At 44.8% G+C, this 22,647-nt stretch overlaps 1 protein-coding gene across 3 annotated transcripts in view; it reads right to left on the bottom strand.

Moving 5' to 3' along the window:
* ASTN2 (astrotactin 2) overlaps positions 1-22,647 on the bottom strand; it is a 926,574-nt gene that overhangs the window by 725,023 nt on the left and 178,904 nt on the right. For all 3 annotated transcript variants that reach the window (XM_037797191.1, XM_037797194.1, XM_037797193.1), the window contains exon 3: positions 6,563-6,947. In XM_037797191.1, the coding sequence (XP_037653119.1) occupies positions 6,563-6,947 (385 nt within the window). The remainder of the gene's footprint in view (positions 1-6,562; positions 6,948-22,647) is intronic.

Here is a 22,647-nt window from a genome sequence, read left to right as displayed (position 1 = left end):
CTTAGACCTTACACTCAAAGCACAAGCAACAAACCAATCATAGCAGTAAGAAGGAATGAGGTCCTGAAACATATGGCAACATGGACGAACCCTGAAGATATAATGTGGAGTGAAATAAGTCACACACAAAAGGAGAGATATTGTATGTCACCAGTACTATAAACTCCCTGAACAATGTAAAATCAGTGTCTTATAGTGTAGAATATAGGGGACCTAGAGATAGACAGAAGCTAGTGAAGGGGGAATTACAATCTCATACATTCAGATATGTTAATGATGGTGAACTTAAAAGTATGGAAATGGATGGGGTGACAATTCGTTAATGGGATTATAAGTATCAGAGCTGCATTGAAGGCGAACATGATTGAAACAGGTTGATTATAGGCATGTATCCCATAAATTAGCACTACAAATATAAATAAGTGCTTGCAAGATTTACTTCTAAGGTGTGACGCTGGTATATGGGAAAAACCACCTATTGCATACCAGGGACTATAATTAATAGAAATACCTTACTAGTACAACACAAATACTAGGGATAAATAATTAAGGACTGTTAAGAGCTTTGGGGTGTTCTGGGTCATGGGAATTGTTTAAAATGGAGAGTGATGATGATTGTACAACTAAGTACAGATAATGTGAGATACTGATAGTTTATCTTGGACAGAACATATGCTGTGTGAAATTCGGAACCTCCTACTTAATGAGTCAAGCCCTCGATCTTTTTTTTGTTTTGTTTTGTTTCTTTATTTGCAATTTTATTGATATATAATCACATAATATATAATCATTCAAAGTGTACAATCAGTTGTTCACAGTATCGTCATATAGTTGTGCTTTCATCACAATTTTCAAATGTGCTTTGAACATGTTCATTACTCCAAAAATAAAGTGAAAATTAAAATAAAAAAGAATATCCAAAACAACCCATTCCCCTCCTCCCCCATTGTTCATTTACTTTTTTTACTACAGTTTAATTTAGATATATTCACACACCCTATAGTCTTCCACAGTGTACAATTATTCACAGCACCATCATACAGTTGTGTGTTCATCCCCAGAATCAATTTTTGAACCTTTTCCTTACTCCAAAATAAAAATAAAAGCCAAAAAGAACACCTAAATCTTTCCATCCCTTCCATCCCACCCTATTCTGCATCTAATTTTTTTCCCATTTTTCCACTCTTCTGTCCATACACTGGATAAAGGGAGTGCAAGCCACATGGTTTTCACGGTCACACAGTCACATTACGCAGTCTACATAGTTATACAATCGTCTTCAAGAATCAAGGTCACTGGGTTGCAGTTTGACAGCTTCAGGTATTTTCCTCTAGCCATTCCAGTACACTAAAGACTAAAAGGTGATGTCTATATAGCGCATAAGAATACTCTCCAGAGTGACCTCTTGACCCCCTTTGTAATCTCTCAGCCACTGGAACCCTACTTTCCTTTATCTCTCTCCCCACTTTCGGTCAAGAAGATCCTCTCAATCCCACAGTGCTGGGTTCAGGCTCATCTCCAGGAGTCATTTCCCGTGTTGCCTCTGCCTTGCAGCAACTAGCCTCAGAGGGGAAGGCCCCAGATGGAGGGCTCAGCCCACTAAATTGCAAGCGCTCGATCTTGAGCCTTGTTCTTGTGAAACTTATGACTATAAAAAGGAGGCTAAGCCTACTTATAATTATGCCTAGGAGTCAGCCCCAGAGAACCTCTTTTGTTGCTCAAATGTGGCCTTTCTCTCTAAGCCCAACTCTGCAAATAAATTCATTACCCTCCCCGCTATGTGGAACATGACTCCCTGGTGACATGGGACACGACTCCCAGGAACGAGCCTGGCCCTGGCATGAGGGATTGGAAATGCCTTTTTGACCAAAAGGGGTAAAGGAAAGACAACAAAATAAGGTTTCTGTGGCTAAGAGATTTAAAATAAAGTCTAAAGTCTGTTCTGGAGGTTACTCCCATGCAAGTTTCAGCTAGATATGCCAAATGGTCACAGAATGACAAGCCCAAATCAACACTAGCCCTGAAAACCCTGAAGAATACCCAGATTCCTACCTGAGACTCTTTAAAAGTTTCACTCACTAAGTTTATCTTTCAGAAACTTAAATCCTCCAGATAGCTCCTATGCCAGTTAAGTCTCAAAACCCAAATGTAAAGGCTCTTCAAGAACATCAACCAGATGGGTTCCCTTTCCCATAATGTCAACACCACTTTTCAACATGAACAAGTTAGGGTTGTCACTGCCTAGACATCCCTGAAGATCGGGAAAGTGATTAAACTAGAAGAAGGGGTAGCAAGAGACAAGACAGAATTTAACAAAGGATTACGAATACCAAATCTTTATATTTTTTTCTTAATTGCTAGGGTATTAGAAACAGCTAGAAAGAAAGAATTGAAATGGTGGAACTGTAACTCATAACATTCTTTGAAATTTGCTCTATAGCTACTTGTTAAATTGTACTTTGAAAGTTACCATCTTTCTAAATATATGTTATATTTCACAATAAGGAAATAACTGAAATGGTGGAACTGTAACCCATAATATTCTTTGAAATGTGCTCTATGGCTACTCGTTAAATCGTACTTTGAAAGTTATCACCGTTCTGAATATATGTTTTATTTCACAATAAGGAAATAGTTTAAACTGTAGACTGTAATCCATAACAATCTTTGAAATTTGTTCTCTAACTACTTGTTAAATCGCACTTTGAAAGCTATCACTTTTATGTATATATGTTATATTCCACAATAAAAAAATGAATAAGTATGGCGATCTTACCAAAATTGCAAATGGATCTACCTTTTGATATGATGCAGTGATTCTGCTTTTGTGTATCTATTTCTCCTTTGGAAATATTCTCACACTTTGCAAGAATACATGTACAAGGATGTTTATTGAAGTATTGCTTTTAACGGCAAAACGTTGAGATAAGGGTCAACAACAGAGGGTGGTTACATGAGTCCTGGCATGTTTACATTATGGGATCCTGTAGAGCCTTCCAAAAGAATAAGGTAGAGATGCATGGCTGACATTCAACCATTGTTTACTTAAAAATACCAAATTGATGCAGAATGAATATAAGTGGGTAAGATGGCCCCATTTGTGTATATCTGGATACAAATACTCATATATGTATGTTATATGTATATTGGAAAAGGTCTAGAAGAATCTAAATCAAACTATTACCCCTTATTACCTTTGGGTCCTATTAGTGGGAATAGGATGGAAATATGGGTAGCAGTTTCAGCTATTGCTTTATACCTCTGACTCTTCCTTCTTCCCTCCCTCCCTCCACCCTTCCTTCTGTTACAAAGAGCATGTGTTTCTTTCATATAATAAAACAAAATTGAGAAACTCCAACATCCATTTAGCCATCCCCCTCTCCATTCCTTAAACTTCTATGCATAATATTTAGGGAAGGACACCTAAAATTCAGGAGGTGATAAGGAGAATTGCAATTAAAACGTATTGGATTTCTATTATGTACAAAGCAGAGTGCTGAGCACTCACATATTGACACAATTAAGTTCTCTGCATCTTGCTAAGGTGACATCAGATATGCAAAACATCTGACCATTTCTAGGACACGAACTAGGTAGAAAGGACGCCAGCTGCAGTACTGGAGCGGCGTCCTTAAGCCACGCAGCTGCTGGACAGTGGGAAAATCAGGAGGATTTTGGAGAGGGGCTGAGACTGCCAGGTAGCAGGAAAGCAATGGGGGGAACATGGCAGTGAGCTACTCACCAACTGATAAAGAAATCTTGCAATCCACACTGGTGTGTATCAGCTGATTGTTGGCCCTGCTCAGTCTCACGCTTTTGAGGCCTGGGACCCTGAGAAGCAGCCACCTTGTAATACAACTTTCTCTCTCTGGTCTCCAGCCATTCCCTATGTTATTTGCAGGTCTAAATAGAAAAGCAGGTTGGTAAATTTCCAGTAGGATGAACCAGTTTGAATTTACAGGCAAATTCTAAGTATGAAATGCACAAGTGGAATTAGCCCTTGACAATATAATTTCAAAGGACTGTGGCATACTTTTACGTGGGTTGCCCAGCTTCTAAATACCTGCCCACTCCTGACACAACCCATGACTACACCCAGGGAGCTCCACATAACAGAGGGCCTCATGGTTCTCACCCCCAGGGCCACCTGAGCCAACACAACAAGCTGTTGGGCTAAGTTTCGTCTGAGCTGCCGCTGTTCCACCTGCTGCAATCTGCCAGTAGAATTGTCCCTCTTCAGTCCAGGCACAGGGGGTGAGGGTCTCAGGACCATAGGCCACGACAACAGCCCCAAGACCCACCGCAGCATGGCCAGAGTAAGCAGTACCCTGCCTGGGATCAGGTGAGGTGTGCTCTCTACTTTGATCTTGCCTAGTGTTATGAGTTGAATCGGGCCCACCTCAAAACAAATGTGGAAGTCTTAAACCCCAGGTCCTCAGAATGTAACTGTGTTTGGAAATGGAGTCACTGCAGATGTAATGAGTTCATCCTGGAGTAGGTGGGCCCTTAACTCACTGTGACTGGTGGCCTCATAAGAAGAGACACACAGGGAGGAGGCCGTGTGATGATGGAGACAGGGCAGAGCGATGCAGGGACAGGCCACGGCGAGCCAGGGACAGCCAGCCACCACCAGAAGCTAAGAAGAGGCAAGGAAGGAGTCGTCCCTAGACCTATCAGAGAGAACACAGCCCTGCTGCACCGTGATTTCAGACTTCTGGTACCTAAAACGGCAAGAGAATAAATTTCTGTTGTTTTAAGCCAGTTTGTGGTCCTTCACTACAGCAAAACTAAGCCACGTGGATTTCTTCCTCTCCTGCCCTTACTGGATCTAAGCTTCCTTTGTTTTATTCCAAATTTCACTTTGTTTGTGTTAAAGCCCATTGGGGGGGGGGGCTTAAAAAAAAGTCACTTTGGTTAGAAGAAAACGTGTGGTGAGGAAACAAAGACACAGGGTGTCTAAGAGATTCGCCCAAGGCCACGCAGCCGGCAGAGGAGCGGGATTCAAGTCTGCCTTCTCCTGCCTCCACTCCACCAACTGCCTTGCAAGGACTGTGTCTCATTTTTCATGTACCCACCACTCGTGCTCTTTGGACAGCTTCTGTTTTGTGCCTTTAACACCAGTGTTGAGATTTCAGAGAAGAAGGGCCTGGTTTTGTTTATCATTTGAACAGAATTCTGCTTGCAAGGCAGATACAGGGACTGCATCACCTTGAAACCAACGTGAGGGGGCTGGTCTAAAAATACGCAAGCCCTAGAGTACCCTATGGTGGGGAGAATGCCAAGAGCATCTTCCCCTGCTTCTCAGGAGTCAGCCTAGGGTGTCCTTTGGATGCAGCGCAATTCTGCACCCTGTGCTGTCTCTTTCATGCAATGGTCTGGTATCCACCCCTCAGCCACGAGTCACCTCAGAGATGCCACAGGCAGCCAAAATGTACAGCAACTGAAACGGCAAGACTGTGTGCCCTTTAAGAAGCACAGGCTCCGGAAGGTTCCCATCCCCAACATGACAGTCCGGTTCACCAGGGTGCTGGGGCCCCTTCGGCGTGTGGCAGCCGCTTAGAGCAAGGGATCTTTCTGGCCAGGTAGCTGGGGCTTGGCGTCAGGGATCTGGGCTCCTCCCTCAGCTCAACCCCAGCCTTGCTGGGTGACACGGAGAGGTCCAGGGCTCTATCTGGGATTCGGTTTCCTAACCTCCACCCCCACCCCATTCAATTCCTGACAGGATGACTTCAGGCAGGAGTTCTGCTTTCCTCTCCTCTATCCCAGGGTCTGTCATAGAGGGGAAGAGGCACAGCGCCACAACTCTGAAGATCAGTGGCCTGAATTATGGTAACAACTACAACACCACCGAACCATCGTGCTGTACCGATGGTACTGGACATTGACTGTGTACCAGATAGTTCACACGTTACCTTGTATACACCTCCCAGCAACACTGTGAGGCAGGACAGTAGTCTGACGTCCCTCCGAAGGGAAAGGAGTGTGTGACTTGCCCATAGTTACAGTTAGTAGTACTGGGAAGGAAACTAAGTCTGCATCTCTCTCTGCTTCCCCAGTGCAAACTCTTTATCTTCATAATGTATTGCCTTCCAGCTTATGAAAGAAAGGAAGGAAAGACAGAAGAAAAGAAAAGAAGGAAAGAGGAATGAAGGGAGGGAGGGAGAAAAAGAGATTACTACAGGTGGCCCTGCCTCTCCCACCTCCTTCCCCATATTGGGGATGACCACTGTTCTCCACCTGCAGCTTGGCCCGGCTGAGGCAGCATGTGTGCACGGGGCGTTGGGCAGCAGTAGTGTCTGTCACAGTAATGGGTCTCTCCTGAGTAGTGAAAACACCGTCAAGGGAGGCATCAGAAAACCATGATGTCCCTCACAACTCCAATGCCAGGAACCCTGATGCTCTTTTTTCCTCCCATCACATTGAAAGAAGACAAACTCTGACAGCCAACAGGGAGGTTGGCCATAAATCCAAAATGGCTTGGCCCAGAAGACCCTGCAGTGTTCCCAACCCACCCTGCTCCCCAAAATGCCCCCAGGAGGATGGAATGCCACGAGGAACTCACCTCTCTTCTCAAAGTCCACCTTCTCCTCGCCGGGCCGGCCCAGGCTGTCCAGGGTGTGGGTCCCGTGGGTGCCGAACTCGTCGTCGCGGGAGACGTGGTTGGCGCGCCGGGGCAGCTCCTCCTCCTCCTCGTAGTCATAGTCGTCCAGGATGGGGGTCTCGCGGATGGGCACGCCGATGACCGAACTGTGCGCCTGCAGGCGGGAGGCGCGGAAGCTCTCCCGGGCCTGGGGGCCCAGCAGCACCGAGGGGATGTAGTGGATCTCGTGAGTGGCTTCCGTGCTCGCGCTCTTCTGGGGGATGCGGCGCCGCTTCTGCCAGCGCCTCTGGGCGTACAGGGCGACGGTGAACACCAGCAGGAGCAGCAGCAGCGCGATGAGGCCGCCCTGGAGCAGGGAAGGAGAACAAGCGAATGGGTTTCTGTTCTTTGAGGCGGAGTGGCGGGGGGCTTCTCTTCTCCACCGCACTCAGCCCAGATCCCTGGGTTTGACTGACAGACCTCAGGAACCACCTGCTACGGCTTTGAAGTCAGACAAACACAGTGTTCTGGTTTGCTAATGCTGCCCTTATGCAAAATACCAGAAATGGGCTGGCTTTTATAAAGGGGGTTTATTTGGTTACAAAGTTACAGGCTGAAGGCCATGAAAATGTCCAAATGAAGGCATCAACACAAGTATACCTTCACCGAAGGAAGGCCAATGGCGTCCAGAAAACCTCTGTTATCTGGGAAGTCACGTGGGTGGCATCTGCTGATCCCAGGTTGTGTTCCAGCTCCACCCTCAGTTCCTGTGCGTTCTTCAAAGTGTCCCTCTTGGCTGCTGCACCTCCTCCTGTCTGTGAACACTTTTATAGGACACCAGTGATTCAATTCAGACCCACCCTGAATGGGCGGGGTAACACCCCCATGGAAATTATCCAATCAAAGATCTCTCACCTACAGTTGATTGAGTCACATCTCCATGGAAACAATCAAAGGATTCCAACCTAATCAACACTAATACGTCTGCCCCCACAAGACTGCATCAGAGAACATGGCATTTTGGGGGACATAATAATCCAAACCAGTTTGGTTTCCAAACCTAGCTTTCCCACCAACAAACCATGTGTCTGGGCAAACAGCTTGTCTTCTCTGTCCCCACCTTTCACATGTATAAAGATGGAATAAGAATCCCTGCCCTTCTTTCTTCAGGAGGTTGCCTTGAAGAGTAAATGAGATGATGGCCCTGACAGAGCAATCCAGACGGCTAAGATTTGGGAAGAGCCAGGGCTGTGGTTCACACAGATGAGGAGAGAAACTGGAATCGGCCTCCCACCAGCTATGTTACCCCAGGCAAGATGCTCATGCTCTCTCTGCGGTATTTCCTCATTTCTAGAATGAGTCCCCTGAGAGCTCAAGAGACAGTGGCTTTTCTTCAATCCTGCTGCAAATAGTAGACATTATTGACTGAAACATAATTTCTGCACAGTCTGTGTTTTCTTTATTATCAGAAACTCCAGTCTTTTATTTTGAGATTCCTACCAAAGGACCTGGGACAAGGTAAGTGCTTAATAAATATTTCTCAAATGGATGAATGAATGAATAAATGAATGAATGAATGAAAAAGGCACCTTTCTAGGGCCCCTTTAGTCAGGAATGTAAGGTAAACTGAAGTTTACTTTTTAATAAATCCAACTTGTAAATATTTGATTGTGTCTGCCTACCACAGGTTATTTGAAATAGGCTGAAGTGTTTATTAACAGTTTTACACGATTCATGAAACACCCTAGTCTGTGAGTTGCTTGAGAGCAGGGACTATTCCCCAGCATGTCTGCATTCCCTACAGCACGTGTCAAGGGCTGGAGCTGGAAAGTTTTCTCCTCCTAGTCCCCCTTATCCTCTCTGTGCTCAGAAACATCTCCACGAACAAGTGTTGGCCCCTGTCAGGTATCTTGCTTTGCTTTGCTTTATGTACTGCTTCACCCTCGGGATATTGGAAGCCACTTTGTTGGGCCTCTGCTGTGTAATCCTGAAGGTGGGAAGGATCACCCTCCTCGCACAGAAGGAGTAGCACTGAGGGTCAGAGAAACCAAGCAACCTGGAAACCCAGATGCTGAGAAGTAGAGCAAGATCTGAGCCGTGCATTTTACTTGTGTGTGTTGTTTGTCTGTTGTTTTTCGTCTGCAATACCTACCTTCTTTCTACTACACCTGTGTGGTTGGTTGTTTTTCCTCAACTATAATCTCTTTAAAGGCAAGGTCAATCTCTGATAAAAACTATCTGTATAGCATCCAGCAAAGATGACAGATGTCAACCCTAAATCTACCATTTTGGGGGAAGCACATGACCGCTGTTAAGGATACCTGTTTAGGTCAGAAAGAACTGTGTTAACACTAAATGACTCAGCTTTCCTCCTGAACACACTGATCCTGGAAAACCACCATGTTCTGACTGCAAGGCCATCAGCTCACTAACCTGGAACTCATCACCTCCACCTCAGGAACTTGGAGAGCTAAGATGGGGCCAGGAATGGCTAAGAAAACTGGAGCTGGAGTCAGAGCCCAGCTTTGCCGTTGGCAGTGAGCTACCGTGGGATCCCCAGGAAGGTTTTTCTGGATGTCAGAACTTGGAAAACAAGCACACAAACCACACTAAGCTATAGGCATGTGTATTTATGTATAGGTACGTGAGTGTGTATAACCTGTAAATATCTGTAAAATGTCTGTACATGTATGTATAATTTTTCATCTCCTAAGTCCTAGTAAAATCAATCACAGATCCTTTCTCCCTCCACAGAACATATGACAGTGACTGTTCTGTGTTTTGAAATCATGTATGACATGGTATTACATTTATTTATGTACATATTTTTGCATCAGAAATAAGAAAGGAAGGAGACGGAGGGAGGGTGAAGAAAAATGAGAAGAAAGATAGGAGAGGGGAGAAAGAGAAAAGGGAGAAAACTGCCATTTAATAAATGCAGCAACAGGCCCTTTCTCTGCCTCTTTTTCTTAATGCTATTTGATTTACTCTTCAAAACAATCCTATGTGATAGGAATTATAATTATTGTTCTATAAAGGAGGAAACAGTACCTCAGAGAGGTTAAGTAACTTGCTTGAAATCACACAGTCAGGATGTAATCCTAGGTTCAGCTGGGTTCAAAGCACCAGGAAATGATGGAGATATGATTGAACACCTCTCCATTCCAAAGGCATTGAATCCAGCATACCGATTCCCACTAACCAAAGGGAGGGAAAGAGGAAAGGAGGAGAAGATGGTGATGGTACATGACCTGAGAAGGGAAAACATTATTTTCAGATCCAGGATGAAATGGCCCCATCTACAGACTGCCTCTTCCGAGATGCCTTTACTTCTGATCCATTTTTGCATTTAGGGAACTCTCTTGCATGACTGAACTCCCTATTTGCTAACCATTGCATGTTTCATTCTCTGTGAAGGTTAGGCCGTGCCTGGTCCCAGAACCCTTCAGCCCCTGCCCCTCTCTGTCAACCTAATTATGATGGTTTGACCCCATGGTCAGATCCCAGGCCCAATGCTGATCTGGAAAAGATGAGGTCTTACAACTCCATCCACATACAACCACTGCCCTCTCGGCCCCCATCACCTCCCAGCAAGACCTCCCTCAAAGCCCAGCAGTCCTGAATTGCACTGATTTGCTCATAAATCCACACTGGAAGTTCCTGGAAGGTAGACAGCCCTCTCCTTTGCTCCCAGAGTATTCCAGGAGTATCTGGCATAGCGGCTAAGAGCTGGGGTCAAACCAATCTCGTTTTAGTCCAGGGTTCAATACTTAGAGGCTGTATGACCTTGAATAGGTCACTTTACCTTTCAGATCCTTGGTTTTCTCATTGGTTAAAGAAGGGCAATATGCACAGTGTCATCTAAACAGGTCATTGTGAGGGCTAAACATGATGCTTGTAGGGAACTTAGTACAATATAGGGCACAGAGTAACTGCTCACAAATTATTAGTTGTTATTACTGTCAACAGCATTCAGCAAGTGCACATTTAATGTTGAATGGGTGAATAAAGGAATGAGTAAATGAATGAATGACTTGGCTCTCAGCTCCTAAAAGCCTATTCTGTGAAACTTGTCTTGTTCTCTAACTCTTTCTCAATCAGGACCTATCAGGCTCTATCACGCACCTTTACACTCATGCATATTAGGTATCACTGTCCCATATTAAGTGGGGAAACTGAGGAAGAGACAGGAGCCATACCCAAGGCTGTGCAGCTGAGATTCAGACTGATTTCAGCATGACTTCAAAAGCCATGCTTGGGATGGGGAAGGGACAGGAGCATCAGAGTCCTAATTAGCGCCTCCCTGCTCTCATCTCTGCCTCTTCAAAATTACTTCGGCAATTCCAGGCTGAGATTTTCCAGCATAAGGAAACACTCAGAAGGAGGTGGCAGAGGGAACCCTGCTTTGTCAGGGGCTGAGTATGAGGATCCCTTTGGCTCAATGACTCACTGATTCTATGGCCCCTGGCTTTACCTTATGATATGAGCTCAGGCCAGTGGCTCTGGCCTTCTCGTTGGGGCACAGGCTCCCTGGCCTCACTCCTAGGCCTGCCCTGAACTCAGCTCACACCAACCTCTGCTGAGGCCCTGGCCATGTGGCTTCTGCCACAGATCGTTGAATCATTATGAGAACTTGGCTAAAGGAGAATCCCAGCATCAGGAGCTTATTGTATCATGAACCTACTGAAACAGATGTCCACAAGCTGGACTCCTGGAGGGTATTCAGCAGGCCTCACCCAATATCAGCTATGTCACAAGCACCCCTCTTGCCAGCTCTCCCTTCCCAGACCCTGAGAACGTAGTCAAGTATGGGGAATTGGGTAGTCTCAGGACATGCAGGAAAAAAGGCTCTGGATTCAAGTTTCTTCACTGTGTGACCCTGGGCTGCCCACATCCCCTTTGGATCCTCAATTGATTTTTCTGTAAATTGGACTTAGAATGCACTGAATAATATAGCATATGGCTAAGGGTACAGTCTGGGGAGTTAGAAATACTTGGTTTACATCTCATGCTGCTGAGTGTAAGCTGGGTGAGCTTGGGCAAAGGAAATAGTATGTCCAAAATACTACTTTTTCATCCACAAAATCTGGTCAAAACTCCTTATAAAGGGAGGTCTATATGGATGAAGGGAGCTTAGTTCATGCCTGAAACATGGTAAACCTGTGACACAGGTACCTACAAGGGCTGTTGTGCAAATTAAATTCTGGAAATGCGTGTGACATCCCTTATGTCTTAGTTTGCCAGAGCTGCCATGGCAAATACTGCACACTGACTGGCTTAACAACAGGAATCTTATTGTATCACGGTTTTGGAAGCTAAATGTCCAAGATCAAGGCATCGGCAAGGCCATGCTTTCTCCCCAAGGCTGCAGCATTCAGATGCTGGCTTGCCACAATCCTTGGGGTTCCTTGACTTGCATCTCTGCCTCCCTTCACAGGCCACCTGGTGAACTCTCTCTCCTTGTATGGCTCTTCCGATTTTTGCTGGTGTCTGGCTTCTTCCTATAGCTTCCTCTCTTTATAAGGCCTCCAGTCACATGGACTAAGACCCACCCTGATTCAGTGTGGCCACACCTCAAATAATAACAACATCATCAAAAGGTCCTGTGGGTTCAAAACCACAGGTACACATGTTAGAATCTGAATATGTCTTTTGTAGGGGGCATAATTCAGTCCCCAACACCTTAGCAACTCAAGGGTGCTGTGCACCAGGAAAGAAGCTCTGACCTAGTGGGAGATTCCACCCAAAGAAAGCAGGTGAGTAACTCAGAATCAAGAAGAAACCGCATCCTGTGTCCACCTAGATCGGCCCAGGCTGCTGCACTGGTCTATACAACAGGGTTACACTCCCACTTCTTCATCAGCTTCCTTCAGAACAACAAGCAAATAGAGAAGCAGGAGGAATCAATCAGGAGGTGAGCAGGGCCAGAGCATCCAGTGTCACCTCAGGAGCAAATGCAGGACCCAGTGGGAGAAAAGCTGCAGGGCAAGAGGGGACCTGAGGAAGAGGAAGAGATGTGGTGGACAAGACTATGAATTTTTAAAAGCAAGTTAAGTCACGGCCAAGGCTCAAGGAGTGGCAGGCTGAGGATCTGCTGGCCTCAGAGACGACCAGATGCAAAATCTGCTTGGGGCTGTGTTCACTCTATGGCTGTCCAAGAAACCGAAGTGGAGTGAGTTCCAGAAATGAAAATGCCAGTCTATTAATTAGGGGCTTATTTCTGTGAGATTGCAAGCAGCACAGGTCTGAGGCAATTGGTTTCACCTTCACCTACAAGTCTAAGAATCTCACTAAGCTCTCAGGCAGAAAGTGGGGAGGAGATGACAAAGAATGTGTGTCCCCATATATTCTGGCACCTTCCCTACTAGATCTACTCTCTAGAGTAGGATCAGCCCACTCCTCTTCATCTCCCACTAACAGTAGATCTCAGATTCTCCAGTGGAGCCAGGAAAAGGTGAGGATGGGAAATGTCAAGGGCAGAGTGGGATGATGGGGCAGCTAGGTGTCTGGGGTGGCGCATACAGGCTAGCATGTGAATTCCTGCTTCTGGGCTTGCTGTGGGTTGGGACAAGCTGGGGAGACTGTACACTTGGGCTACTTCTAAAATGGGGCTGATAATTCTCACACAATAAAAGGAGTGAGAGAAAAGGTCTGCCACAACAGCAGCCAACCACCACTAGCCTCATTCCTTCAGCCTTCCTGTCCCTCCACCCCAAGCCAAGTCCTTTCACTCCCTTTGCTTAAAATCCTCTCCTGGTTCCCCGGGGCCCTCAGAATACCATCCAGGCTTCCTAGTCCGGCACCCACAGCCTTTCATGACTGAGTCCCGGCCTCCTCCTCTGGCCTCAGCTCCCCACAAGCCCATGTCATCGCATGACCTGAAGCCACACTGAGCGATTAGCATTCCCTCAAAGTGTGGTGCTCCCTCTTCCACACTGGCTGTTCCCGCAGCCTGGAGCACTGTCTCCATAACTCCTCTAGTTGGGTGAATAGTGTCCCCCAAAAGTCACATCCATCTGGAACTTCAGATGTAAACTTCTTTGCAAACAAGGATACTTTTAGATGTAATTCATTAAGATGGGGTCAAACTGGATTTGGATAAGCCCTAAAATCCAATTACTTGTGCCCTTGTAGGAAGAGGAGAGGACACACAGAAACAAAAAGAGAAGGCCACATGAAGACAGAGGCAGAGATTGGAGTGGTGCAGATACAAGCCATGGAACACCAAAGATGGCCAGCTACAACCGGAAGCATGGAACCTCGGAGCCTCCAGAAGGAACCAAGCCTGCCGCCACCCTGATTTCAGACTTCTGGCCTCCAGAACTGCAAGAGGACACATTTCTGTTGTTGTAAGGCACTTAGTTTGTGGTCATTTGTTATTAGCCCTAGGAAACTAATCCCCTCCACCTGCTGATGCCAACTCACCCTGCCTTCTCAGCTGAGGGATCACTTGCTCAGGGAGCTTCTTTGCCTCTTCAAGTCCCCATGGTTAGCAGTTATCTGATGTACTGCTGTGATCCCACTGCTGGTTGGTCTCTCTCTCACGTGAGGTCCTGAGCTCCCTGAAGGCAGGGGTCTGACTCTCACATTCTCTCTCATTTACCCAGCCATGCTTTGGGCCAGCAGTGCTTGGCCCAAAGAAGGGGCTTAACCAATATCTATATGCCTCCAATCTTGAACAGACTTGCCAAAGGAATGCAAATCCAAAGTCCTTATATTAGTTCTGACCCCAGCATCTACAGGGCTTTAGCAACTGACCCTCTTAGTTGTTCCGCCTTTTTCCTCCTGCTACTTCCCTCAGCTGGCTTGCTTACATACACAATACCAAAAACTGAAAAAAAAAAAAAAAAAATACATAGATAAGAAAACAACACCCCCAAACCACCACACTGGGAAAGCCTTCCGAAAAGTCAAACTCAGAACATCATTCACCCAGGCCTTATTTTATTCTATTTTTCATGTTAAAATATCCAGGCAAAAGAGAAGGAGCCAGAGAAAGGAAAGAAAGGGACTATGCGAGAAATGCTTTATTTGACAATGTGTCATTCGGAAACTGATTATTTCTATCTCCAGCCTTTTTAATATTCCCCCACAATGGCCAAGCCGCAAGGGGATTTGGTATTCTAAGACTGGATTTATAATACTCTGTTTAGCAGTGATAAGAACATGGGCCTTTAATCCTCAGAGCTGTGAACATGCATATTCTTCCAAATAATGTCATTCTCTTCTAGCCGTTTGTTGCTGGTCCCTGGCAGCCTGCCCCGTGATGACTGGGGATTGGTGATGCCCAGTGGGTATTTGCTGAGTGATGGAGCTAACAGCAAAAGGTGCTGGGGCTCCAAGTTCCCTGACAACTCCCCTTTTGGGCTCCAGTCTATGTGTAAGCTAGAAGGACTTTTAGAAAATAGTCTGAACCCTTAGTGTTACATATAAAGAAACTGAGGCTCAGAGGGTATAAATGACTTGATCAAGGTCATGGAATATCCTAAAATGAGATTACAGGCAGAATGTGTAGCTCCTCCAAAGCTGCTAAAACATCATGCAAATCCTGACAACTCAATCTACAACCTTCCTTGTCTCTCCATCCTACTGCCGGCCTACTGTCCAGTCTTCTCTGCCTTCACCTGTGATAATTTTAACACACTGTGAATGATCACCCAGACTTTAATCTTCCTTCCCCACTATCCTCAATTCATTGTCCCATCCACCAACTTGTCTTCCCATCCATGTCTAAGTCAATGGAGAGGGGAAACAGGCCCTCTCCCCACTGACTCAGCAAGGGAATCTGGCAGTTTGACAATTAAGTTTCTGGTCACTTTGTTGATGACCTAGTCTAATATTCTTCTCAAAATGTAGGCTTCATGCATCCGTACAACCAACCCTTACCAAGTGCCTATTAAATAGCAGACATGGTGCTAAATATCCAACCACTTTGGATCTCCCTAGTCCCATGAATGACCTTATATTCATTTCCTCTGTCTAGAATCTTCCCTCTTTCTTATTCCCCACTCGCATATCTTATGTTCCATTATCACCCAGACTTCACTAACTTAACGCAACCTCCTCTGTCAACTCTTTTGGAATCTCCCATCCTCAGATTCAACCAAAAAGAATCCCTCTGTCCTCTAAACTCTGACAGCACTTCATCTTACCCTCACTTAAGAAGCCTTAGCATTTTCCACCTTGTATTGGAGTTATTGATGTTCATTATTTAGTTCTCCTACTAGATAATTATACCTACTGCACAGAAGAAAAAGTGGAGGATCAGAGGAAAAACTTGCTTGAGACCGTACAACTAGGGAGCAAATACACGGGATAAGGTCTCCCAGGTAGGGAGGTTTCCAGTGAACTGCAGGGCCACACTCAGAGGGAGTGGGCATCTCCACTAGAGCTTGAGGGAGCAGCTGGAGAATAAGATAACACAGGTTAAAATCAGATTGCAAAGGTCATGGCCATTCTTCAGGCACTGAAGATGCAGAGAGGCTTTCATTGTTTGTTTATTTGTTTCGTTTTTAACCAGTTTGGTGGCAAAATCACCTGTTAACCTTGGAAAGATCACACTGGATGTTATGGAAGCCTGGAAACAGGGAGACCAATCGAGTAGCTGTTAACAGTAGTCTAGTATAGCAATTCAAAGCTGTGGGCAATTTGTCCCGCAGGAGGCATTTGGCAATATCTGGAAACATTTTTGGTTGTCATACTCAGGGTGAATGTCATACTGGCATCTAGTGGGTAGAGGCCAGAAAACCTGTAAACATCCTGCAAAACACAGGATAGCCCCATACAACAAAGAATTATCTGGCCCCAAATGTCAATTGTGCAGAGATTTAGAAACAATGGGGAAGATATAAAGCACAGACAACAGGATGAGCAGACTTGGTATTTGGTTGGCAAGGAAAAGGAAGGAAGAAGAAGATGCTGACAGTGATACTGAAATTTGATTCTGTCACTGGGTTAGAGAGCAATATAGCTGTGTGTTTATTTTTTTCTGGGTAAAGTCCCAGAAGGTTGCTGCAAGATCCTAGCACATAATCAAGTGAAGAGATACATTTAAATGTGTATACAATTAGGTGAAGATAAATGCACACCAACATATGGATCTGCGTGTGAGTACACACACACACACACACACACACACACACACACATTCACATCTGTATAAACATACACACCTATCTTTATATGTCTATAGTTAGCTATAATTATCTCTTTGCCTCTAGACAGATATAGAGTAACCTATTTAAAGAGATCCCATTATAGAAAATGAAACTTTTTAAAAATTTTAAACAAGCCATCTACCTATTATATATCTATTAGAGAAACTATTTTTTCCTCCAAGATTATGCCAAGGGAATAAAGTAAAAATGTAATTGTTCTTTGGAAAATTTTCATCCCCCTATGCCCTAGCCCTAGCTCATCAGATCTTCAGGTCAGTCTGGGAGATCATTCAGAATACTATAGAAATTTATCAAGGGGAAAGCAAAGGAACACTGGGTCACCAGCAATGCCACTGTGTCAGACAGACATGAGTTTGAGTCATGGCTATAGTATTGTAATGTGCCAGTTTGGATGTATTATGTCCCCCAAAATGCCATGTTCTTTAATGCAATCTTGTGGGGGCAGACATATTAGTGCTGATTAGGTTGGAATCCTTTAATTGTTTCCATGGAGATGTGACTCAATGAACTGTGAGCAAACCATTTGAATGAATTATTTCCATGGAGATATGGACCCCGCCCATTCAGGGTGGGTCTTGATTTAACCACTGGAGTCCTATAAATGAGCTCACAAACAGAAGGACCTCAGAGCGGCTCAGAGAAACATCTTGGAGACAACTGCTGGAAGCAGACTTTTGCTGACACTTCGGGGATGCTAGCCCAGATTCTGCTCCAGAGAAGCTAAGACAGGACAAAACTCCCCAAGAGCAACATTTTGAAGAAAGCACAGGAGCTGAGAGAGGAGCTGGAACACAACCCAGGATCAAGAGATGCCAGCCACATGCTTTCCCAGCTAACAGAAGTTTTCCGGATGCCATTGGCCTTCTTTCAGTGAAGGTATATGCATGTTGATGCCTTAATCTGGACATTTTCATGGCCTTCAGACTGTAAATCTGTAACCAAATAAACCCCCTTTATAAAAGCCAATCCATTTCTGATATTTTGCATAACGGCAGCATTACCAAACTGGAACACATAGTATCTTTTAGTTCTGTGTCTTTGGGTAAGTCACTTGAGTTTCCTCAGTCTCCTCATTTGTAAATTGGGTTATTAACTTCTAACAAAGAGGGTTGGGGAGAATTGAATGAGACTGCATTGTATAATACACATCATCATGTCTGGCAAGTAGTGGCCCTCAGGAAATATTCGTATCTTTATTATTAACACTAGACCTTTGTGCCATTTTGGGTATACTATGTCCCCCACAAAACTATGTTTAATTCAGTCTTGTGGGGCAGACTTATTAATCTTGATTGAATGTTTCCATGGAGATTTGACCCCGCCCATTCAGGGTAGGTCTTGATTAGTTCACTGGAGTCCTTTAAAGGGAGCTCACATGGAGACAAGAGAGACGAAAATGCCCCAGGATATGGTAAGTCAGGACTTGCAGACGTTAGGTGTTTGGAAGCTGACAGAGATGCTCAGAGATGCTTGGAGATGTGGACAGAAGGACGTTTGGAGATGCTAAGCTAAGAGATGAAGCCCAGACTTTGCCCCAGAGAAGCTAACAAAGGACCCCCAGAGGCTTAGAGAGAAACACTACAGGAGAACCAAGCAGAGAGCTGAGAGAAGCTAAGAGAGACAGGAGCCAGAGACATTTTAGAAAAAGTCATTCTGAAACACAACCCAGGAACAAAGGGCCAGCAGACACCAGCCACATGCCTTCCCAGCTGACGGATGTGTTCTGGATGCCCCATCAGCCATTCTTCTGTGAAGGTATCCTCTTGTTGATGTCCTAGTTTGGATGCTTTTATGGCCATAGACCTGTAAATTTGTAGCCAAATAACCCCCCTTTATAAAAGCCAATCCATTTCTGGTATTTTGCATAAGGGCAACATTAACAAACCAGAACAGCCTTATTTCCTGAAAAATTAGATTTGAAATCATGGTGAAGCTACCGCTTCCCTACACTGTGATACGAGATATTCTCCTTACAGTTTCCCAACACTTTCCTATGATTACACCTATTCTCCTCCTACAGGTTCCAAGCTGTGTGACATTGACCAGGTCCTTTACCCTGTCTTGGGATGAGTGAAATTGGATCATTCCTAATAGTTATTCCAGCTCCAACATTTTAGGATATTAGAAAGGCAAAGGTTAAATCACCTGCATTTTTGCCCAAATGAAATATAAATATATATATTCTTATGATATCCTGCTTGGTATTACAGTTATATGAGCATGTACTAAACCAGCCTATATTCCTCATACCATTTCACGCCTCTGTACTTTCGCAATGCCAATCCCTCTGCCTGAAACGCAATCCCCCCACTTTTTTGTCTAGTCCCTCATGCCCCAGTTCTTGGGTCATGAGTTCTCAATAACCCTTCGCTGGTTGGGTTAAGTGCCCACTTCCCAGGCCCCATGCTGACTCGTGCTCCCCTCTGCCAGAGCACACAGCAAGCAGCATTGCAGTTTGACCATCCTGCCACTACCCCGAGTGTCCCCTTAAGTGGATACTTAATCTTCATTGTTCCCAAGACCTAGCCCAGGGTCATCACCAAGTAGGCCTCATTATGTGTTTATTTCCTTTCTACACTGAGAGAGAGTGAAAGCAAGGACAGTGTTTTATATATTTTTGAATGAATTTGAACGGTACATGGCACATAGTAGATCTCGATTACTTGTTCAAAGTAATGAATGAATGAATTGAATGAATGACTCCATTATCAATACCTCTTTGAAGGCAGGTTTCTTAACTATACCTACCTCTATCTGGAAATTTTACATGTGTGTGAGAGGGGGCTAAAGATAATCTGCATGAGCCATTTAGCACAAATCAGGATGCCACACCATATCCTCAGAGTCCCTCTCAAGTTCTGTCTCAAATCATGCTGTAAGGATGGATGAATGGAGAGGATAGGAGAAAGCATCTATAAGAGGACTGATTTTATTCCTGTCTTTAAGTCATAAACCTGATGGCCTGGGAAGAGCCTTGCACTCATTTGTTGATTTACTCAATCACCAGGTTAAGGACATGCCTAGACTTGGGCAGACCCAAGTTTAAATTCCCACTCTGCCACTCACCAGTGGTGTGAGCTTAAACAACTCTCTGTGATACTGAGTTTGCACAACTCTAAAATGGGAATAATACCATTCACCAAAAAGAGTTATGGGGATTAAATAAAATGATGAATGAAAAATGCATTACAGACCTTCATCTACAGAAAACATGCAATACACAGTAAGTTATTGGCATAATTGTTACTATTATTGTTACACCCTGACCCTGTGCCAACCTTCTGCTAGGCATTAGTAACACACAAATATGCCCTCAAAGAACACATGGTCCATTTGGGGAATAGGTAAATAAGCCAATAATTACTGTAACACAGGTCTTTAAGCTCTATGCCAGGGAGAAGCAGAGTAAGGAGCAAAGAGTTTTTCATAGCTTCTAAGTTCCAAAGCATAGAAGTGAGAATAACATGTATGTCCTTGTAATTCCAATTACATTCAGGTCCTAAGGTAGGGTGGCGGTGGGGGGAATCTGTCTCAACTAATCAAGTATACTACAGCCAAACAGAATGGAAAGACTGGATAACCAATTAAACAGCATAGTGGGTTAGCAGTGCAGACTCTGGAGCTGTTGGCCCTGGGTTTGAGTAGCTGCTCTGTCATTTACCAGCTGTGAGGTCTTGGGTAGGTCACTGCAGTTTTCTGAGCCTCAGCTTTCTCATCAGAAAATTGGGATAGCAGTATGCAGTGAATAAGGCTACTGGGGAATTAAATGGGTGAATGCACAAAAGGAACTGAGTTGAATGTCTAGAACACTATTAGTGCTCAATGGTTTAAAAAATTCTAACAGATGAAAAACATATTGAGAAAGCAACCAGAAAACTTAAGTGCTAGTTATGGCTCTGCCCTCATCTAACAGATGAGGAAACAGCCTCCAGGAGGCAATTTTGCTCCAGGATGCAAAGCCAGTTAGTGTCAGGACACACAAGTGATTCCAGAATCCAAAGTCCTTCTGCGACATGCTGCTGTAATGATCTTGGAATTCTCGGTCACTTGGAAGAGATGGAGGTGTGTGAAGCCTGTGGCGTTTCTTCAGTGCATCACTCTCAAGAGATGTTGACCCATCGGGCCCATGGAGAGATCCCTAATACTGTGCCCACCTTAAAAATCTGTGCCAACAACACTGAGCCTTCTGAGGTGAGAAGAAGTGCTCAGACTCCATAGGAAGCCAGAGGTAACTGAGACCTTGACGCCTGGTTGATATTTAACACACACACAACTTTCAAACCGGCACGGAGCTTCTGAAGTGAGCAGGCAGCATAAAAGTTGCCTGATGCTGGCTTCTTTAGAAAGCATGGTGAGGAAGAGGAAAACGTGGTGTGGGGATGAAAGAGGGAGTGCTGGTCTGCGAGGAAGACCCAGGCTTGGCAGTGAAGACCCTCCTTTTTTACCCCCTCCAGGGCAGTGTCCCTTTACCTTTGTCTCCACCGCAGGATCTCCATCCCCTTCCTTTGCTTTCACTTACTTTCTTTACAGCACTTACCTCTCTCTGCCATTATGCCATACTTCAGGTGTTAACTTTGTTAAAGGCCCCAATGGATAGAAGTTCCTTAAGTCCAGGACTAATTTGATTCATGGCTATATCTTCAGTGCTGAGAATGGCACTTAATGTTTTGTCAGTGCTTAAACGTTTTTGGATGAATGGCTGGCTGGATGCATGGATGCATGGATAGATGGGTGGATGGAAGAATGAGTGGATGCACAGATGTCTCTCCAAACAGCCTGATAGCCCTGTAAGGGCAAGGGCTGGATCTGAATCTTCTGAGTCCTTAGCAGATAGCCCAGGGCTTGAAGACTGGAAGGTAGTCAGTGAATAGAAAAAGTATTGCTGTTAGTCTCTTTCTGGGGAGGGGATGCTGGTTACTGGAGTCATTAGCAGGCAAATGTGGTAACTGTCTGACTACTTACATCTGCTAATTTGGGACAAAGGGAAAAGGTCAGAATTCCAAGCTTGTTTGTCTGTTCATCTGTAAATATTCAGGAGAAACCAAGCAAGAGGGTAAGGAGGTAAAGGGGACATCAGATCAAACTATCCAAGTGCAGTCACCTTCCAAAGAAAGCAAATTGACAGCTATGTCTATTACTCTATCTGATGGAAATAATAGAACTTGAAATGAAAGAAAGGGAACAAGCATCATGTAGCTGAAAGAGCACTGGGTTTGGGTTCAACTTCTGGGCCAGCACAAACTAAGTGCAGCTCTGGGTCAGCCACTATGTCTTTCTAAGCCTCAGTTTCCTCAATTTTAAAATGATCACGATAAAAGGTGACTTTTCCTCTTTGTGTGAGGACATTGTTGAAAATTATATTTATAAAAGAACTTTTTACATTGCAGAAGTGGTTTATAAAAGTACACACCTAAACAAGTAAGTGCTTGGTAAAATAAACATTAAAGACAAAGAAAAAACCAAACACCAGCAGTAACTTGGGCAGAGAATAACCGAAGCCACAAAGAGCAAAGCTGCAAATCCAGAGGCTTTCCGGTATTTCTGATGCCTCTATCCGTCTATCCATCAGATTTCTTCCAAACCTATTGCAGCTCACACACTAGGGGCCTTTCAGAGGCACAGTTTTGGTGCCATTTCCCAGCATGGGTGACAGAGCTGCCAATTGTCTAGAAGGCATGTTGTGATGGACCGGGAACCTCCCCTACCGCACCTGTTCAGGCAAGCACCAGAAAAGTTCATTGCTAGGCGCAGAGAGTCAAGCACAAGATGCCAAGTGGTGAAGAGGTGGAAGAGAGTTGCCTCCAAGGGGGGCTGCTTCACTCAATGGCAGGAACAGGAAGCAAAAGTGGTCAGTGTCCAGGATTCACCCACCAGGCTGACCCTTTCCTC

This window comes from Choloepus didactylus, chromosome 10, assembly GCF_015220235.1.
Source record: "Choloepus didactylus isolate mChoDid1 chromosome 10, mChoDid1.pri, whole genome shotgun sequence".
Classification (NCBI taxonomy): domain Eukaryota; kingdom Metazoa; phylum Chordata; class Mammalia; order Pilosa; family Megalonychidae; genus Choloepus; species Choloepus didactylus.
Note: the sequence above shows the minus strand (reverse complement) of the source record. Positions and strands in the feature narration are given on the sequence as shown.